The sequence below is a fragment of the Thermobia domestica genome, chromosome 6 (genome assembly GCF_964235325.1).
Source record: "Thermobia domestica chromosome 6, izTheDome1.hap1.1, whole genome shotgun sequence".
In the NCBI taxonomy this organism is placed as follows: domain Eukaryota; kingdom Metazoa; phylum Arthropoda; class Insecta; order Zygentoma; family Lepismatidae; genus Thermobia; species Thermobia domestica.
This window is the reverse complement of record NC_137459.1, coordinates 16,367,783-16,373,773: the sequence shown is the minus strand read 5'-3', so window position 1 is coordinate 16,373,773 and position 5,991 is coordinate 16,367,783. Positions and strand designations below refer to the sequence as shown.

Below are 5,991 nucleotides of genomic sequence, written 5' to 3'. Positions count from 1 at the left end.
AAATCACTATGAAATTCTTTAATTCAATGACTTAAAAATATGTTTTATGATATGTGTATTTAATTACATAACTGATCATAAAACATATTTATTTATTAGGAAACGGAGAAAATAAGAAATAAAACATTTGTTTTCAAAGAGAAAAAATAATACAAAGTGTTTATTGTTGATGAAACTATTTACACAATTAAAACGCCGGTAAGTATAGTACATTTTAAAAAAAAGAACGTTAGATTTTGTTTCCATTGTCCATGTGTTGATAACTTCACAACTGTCATATACTGTTCACTGATGATACTACTGCTGTTGATGTTGGTGATGAAACGTAGATACAAGTCAATCTGAACATTGAAGATGATGTCCATACACACGATGACGATCTTTTACTCTCTGAAATGAAAAAAATGAAAAAAACAAACTTAAAATTTATTTTATCTATAATCATGAACAAATAATAATACATACAAACACATTATAATAAAGAAGAAGAAGAAGAAGAAATGGCTACCTGCAATAATATGAAAAGAAAGTAATCAAAACAAACGAAGAAGAAGAATGAAGACATGATTACCTGTAAAAGTAAATACAGCAAACGACGATCATTTTTTTCTGGAGTTGATGAGAAAGTGTAATGAAATTCATTTAAGGACTTTCCTTTAGCTTTGAAGCATAGGAAAAGATATGAATAATGTCCACATAGGGATGATTTCACACTTTGAATTTGTTTATTATTAAATGTATAAGAAGTGGAATTTCTACGTAGAAATTGAATATGATGCATTACATATGGAGGAAATCCAAATGTATCGAAGTAGTGGGCACGGCCATCAGTATGAATATATACGGAAATCCAGTGTGTGCCAAGTTTGTTCGAGGGATCTGTATTTATGATGATAGCTGCAGGTAGTGGAACATGTGCTGGTAATTCATTGGCTGCATATACGCCAACGAAATGATTGTGAAATAAAGAATTTGTTTGCAAAGCATTTAATAAATCTAGTGTAGAGGACATCATGTATAAAAATGCAGACATGTACATATATGATATGATATTTAAATAACGTACCTTTAAAAATCCATGATGATGTTCCTCTGATGATCCACTTCTAAGAGAGATTGGAATTCTCCATACACAATGCAGGAGATAGGTGCTGGTAGAGGCTTCGTAAAATGAACTTCCAGACGAACACACCCATGACGTATAAGATTCCAATGCTGCACAGCGCTGGCTTCTCCATCTTGAGTAATGTCGAAAACAAAGATAGTGTATCCTTGAGGAAAGTCAAGGCGAGGAATATTGTTGCCATGATTTGAAAAGTGAATGCCTGATCCACAGAATAAGGTATGGTATGAGGAAACATAGAGGTTGTTTTCGAAAATTGGTTGTAATGGTTTTGAAGGTACAGGTTTTCCATCAATGTATAGAGAGAAGAAATTGATGTCAAAATGTTTGAAATGAAATGGATTTGAAGTTATTGTTCCTGTATAGGCATCATTTTGTGTAAACGCCACAATCACTCGAGTTGGTAATACTCCCATAAATAAATTATCTATTGTTTTTGATTGAAGATCCTTTGGAATGACGAACGACTTCATTTGCACTCTTGTGAGAGGATATTTGGCTGTTGTTGATTGTAGAAGCTTGTTATGTGCTAGTTTTATTGTAGGACTAACATTAATCTTTTTAATATGTAAAGCAGCGTCTAAAATGTTCACTTTAGCTTCAACAGACGCATCACTAGCGATGAGACAAAAGTTTGGCTTTGCAGGAATTAACTTGAGACGTAATTCTACTCCTTGGATTAAAAATTTATCTTGATTAAAAATATCACAATGAAGATGTCCAAGCATGTCGAATTTTGCACTTTTTTTTGTTAATTCATAACGTTGTTGAAATCCTTTATTACCACTAGATGTTGCATCCATATGTCCAGCAGTATCTTGAAACCAGAATGCACATTGAAGATGAGTATTTTTAGCAGAATCATCATAATTTAACAGTTTTTCAATGTATGATCGATATGGATGATTATGAGATGGAAATGAAATCAGTTTGTTATTTAAATACACTTCCACTTCACTGAACATAGAATTTAAAAAGTCATTAATAGGAGCCACAGCTTTATCACTTTCACCAAATGCTGATCCATCAGGCTTAACGATTTGAGCTTCGATGTAAAGAAGAGTATGTGGTAGATCTATGTATTCATCACTTGTTCCTGGGATGACAAACTCTATAGGAGCATTATCAGCTAGTGAACTGATTGGTTTGTATGTAACAACATGATTATCCAATATACTGGTTTGCGTTGGTTTTGTAGAAAAAATATCTAGTTCACTTTTTACACACTCGCAGGATTGATGATGTAAGAAAGCCATAATGGTGATGATTTAATCAAAGATATCGTGTGATAACTTCCTCTTCTTATAAGACTGATTTTTCTTTGTTTTCTGTGTACGTTTCCTCTTGCCCTTCTCCTTCTTCTTCTTGCGCTTGATGATGTGTAATGGTGAAGGGTTAAAGATGGAATGATGTGTAATTCTTCTTTTCCTTCGTTGATATCCAGATCCTAGCATAGATTTCAGTTTATTTTTTGCTTTGTCTTGCAAGACGGATCTCGCTTCACCCATTCGTTGATGAAAGGATTCGTTAATAGGTTGATTGTCGATGATGACATCAGTAATAACGTTTGCTCCAGATTTTAATAATTCCTTTCCTACTGTTTTAGCTCCTTGTTTTACTAGTGGCATGACAGAACGAAATAATCCTCCAAGGAAACTTCCAATACCATGTCCAACTTGATAAGGGGAGCCAACATAAACGTTTCCAGTTCCAGAAAGAGCTTGTTTTTGATAATATTGTAAATATGGATTATTCATATTTGTCGATGTTGACGCACTGGTCGAAAATGTAGTTTAACGCATACAGTTCCGAAAGTGAATGCCAATGGAGAGCCTGTACTATCTCTTATATCTATTTTGATGTGTTCAAAATGCATCTTCTCTATAGGCACATAATGTGGAGGATTAAAAATTTCTATAACACTACTTCCAAATGTATGATTCACAGGATTCATATTTATGATACGTAATAATGGTGCTACTGTATCTCCAACAAATACAGATTGAATTATATCACAATACACATACATTGTAGATGGAAGTCCTAAACGTAAATTTGGAATGCTTTGACCTTGTTGCATATCCTTTAAATCAACGCTTGGATCAAACCCCAACATCGCACTAACACTTGGTGATAATGCAACGTCTACATCTATGTCTTTATGAAGACGTCGTATAAAACAGGTATTACTCTCACGAGTATAAGAAATATGTAAATTTGTGAATCTGTTGTACGTATTTATTATCTTTATCAATTCTGATATGTCAGTGTAATAACGTACAGGAATAGTTATAAATTTCCATTCATCACTTTTTGCAGGTTTGTAAAAAATTTTATTATTTTCGTCATTAATATTTAATATTGAATGAGGATAATGAATTTCAACAATAGCCACTTCCCACTTTTCATGGAATTCCATTCTTTGATGAAGTTTCGTAGTGTATGATGTTAAGGTGTTGTCAGGAAAATATTCCATAGAACTATTACTGGGAAGCGTAACGTAAAAATCTCCATCAGGTTCCATTGTACTTCTCGATCTTCTTTACGGATGATGCAGGTATCCAGGAATCGAAAGAAGAAGGATATCCTTTCCAATGAACAAGATATTCTTTTCTGCTGCCTTTTCTTCTTGTACGTATGATTTTATCTATGTAAAATGTCTTTGATAACGTCACAGGTTGTAATTCCTCTCTGTAAAATAATCCATCCAGTGGTTCCTTGTTTAAATCTTCAATTTCATAAACAGATGGATCTCTTGGTATTATCTTCTTCACTTTAAATATTTCCCAAGTCCAATTTTGCATATATCCTTTATCAAATGTACGTTTAGTTTTACTAATTCGTACTGTATCACCAATCTTAAGATGTTTTGAGAAATTTGGATTCTTTTTCTTCGTCTTCTTTATTTTATTATCATATTGATTATGCCATACTTGTAATAGGTTATTTTGAGAAACATTTGCAGGTGACATCTTTATGCTTGAATGATAACCTTCATTGTATGATTTCACAAGAAGAGGTAATACATTTAAATAATTATACGTTTGATACTTTGTAAAATACTTCCACATTTTTTCTTTTAGAGTTCTGTTAAAACGTTCTACAATACTAGCTTTTATATCAGGATTTTTAGTTGTAATATGTTTTATTTTGTTGTCCACTAAGTACTTCTGTATTGTTTTATTAGTAAACTCACTTCCTTTATCTGTTCGAAATGTAATTGGTTTTCTGTCTTTGAACACAATTTGCAATGCTTTTAAGACATCATTTGTACTTTTAGATTTTAATGGCACAGCCCATGCATATCGACTGAACACATCTATCACTGTAAGAATATAACGATATCCATCATTAAATTTATGAAGAGATTGAAGATCATTAATATCACTTTCCCACTCATCATCAATGTTATTCACTACATAGAAATCTCTTTTAAAACGACGACGTACAGGTTTGTGTAACGTATATGTTGTTTGTTGCAGTAACCATCTTCTTATACAGTGTATAGGAATTTTCTTTTTTGTAGCTATCCACAATTTTTTAACAGTTGAAAACGAGGCAGGATGTGAAGGGTTGTAGTAAATCTTGCTTAACTGTTTGTTTACGGTTTCCACCTTGACCATACTGGACGTTTACAGGCACGTTTCCTTTTCCTTATAGGAGATATTACTTTTTCCTTTTCTTCTTCTTCTTCTGCTTCTTCTTCGTCGTCTTCTGCAAACGATTTCAGAGGTATTTTTTCCCTTGACGATGATGCTGTTGGTGATGCTTTAGTTCGTCGTAAAATATATGACAAACGTTTTGGATTTCCAATAAGTTCTTGAGGTGTGTTATTAGAAGATAAATAATTACAAAATTTCTCCCATCCCGGTGGATTTGTGTGTTTCCGGGGTCGCGACACATCAGAAATTAAATCTACAATGTGAGATCCTTCTAGTTTATCACCTCTGATGTAAACAGTTCCTTTATTATCCCACGTGATATTATCATCATGTTTCATTCTATGTAGTAGTAATTCAGCTCTTTTACGAAACATTTTGGGTATAGATAATAATATTTCTTCTTCTACTTCAGGCTTCTCTGATTTAGTTGACGTAATTGAAAGTGTTACAGGTTCTTCTTGTTTTCGTATTAAATGTAAATATTTTTGAAGAATATTATTATACTGATTCCACTTTTCTTCATCACTAAGCGATGATAACTGTAAAATCTCTTGCATTTCTTGATCCAAATTAGATTCACGTTTCTCCAGGGCTGATGATGATGATGATGTTGGTATTTGTATACGATTCAGAACTTCAGGTGGAACTAAAATCATCTTCTTTGCATGTTCCATTGTACTAACGGAATAGTAAACTTGATAATGCACCAGTTAAAATAGGAGCTAATAATGCCGGTAGGAATCCACCCTGCTGCTGTACTAATAAATGCTTCTTCTTCTTTTGGATGGAGTTTCCTTTCTTCACAAGATATCGAAGCGTCCTCTTGTATCGCTTTAATCTTGCTTTCTGTGTCTTTGTAAGAGGTACATTCCCTTTTAATACATTATAACAACATTCACAAATACTTCGAATCACTGAAGAGTCTGCATTGGCCAATATAGCTTTACGTAATTTAGGATTTGCTTTGCTCAGCGTACGAAGAAGATCTCCGTGTTTTACTCTTGGAGACATATTGTCAGAATGAAGAAACACAGTTTAAAACAAACATTATAAACACATCTTCTTCTTCTATTTCGATGGAACATAAACGTAATGATAAATATCATCAGGAAAGATATTTGTTTGAAAACGAAGTTCATCTGGCGTATCCTGTTTTAAATCAATAAAGAAATATCCATATGGTAACTTTGTTGCGTCGTTGAAACT

At 33.0% G+C, this 5,991-nt stretch overlaps 1 protein-coding gene across 1 annotated transcript; it reads right to left on the bottom strand.

Annotated features, from left to right (window-relative positions):
* Nucleotides 1-244: 244 nt before the first annotated feature.
* LOC145687637 (uncharacterized protein F54H12.2-like) lies at nucleotides 245-3,344 on the bottom strand. Its single transcript, XM_081761101.1, has 2 exons — nucleotides 1,067-3,344; nucleotides 245-390 (listed from the first exon to the last, which is right to left on the bottom strand). The coding sequence occupies exon 1, from the start codon at nucleotides 2,377-2,379 to the stop codon at nucleotides 1,069-1,071; it is 1,311 nt and encodes a 436-aa protein (XP_081617227.1). The 5' UTR covers nucleotides 2,380-3,344; the 3' UTR covers nucleotides 245-390; nucleotides 1,067-1,068.
* Between the last annotated feature and the right edge of the window lie 2,647 nt (nucleotides 3,345-5,991).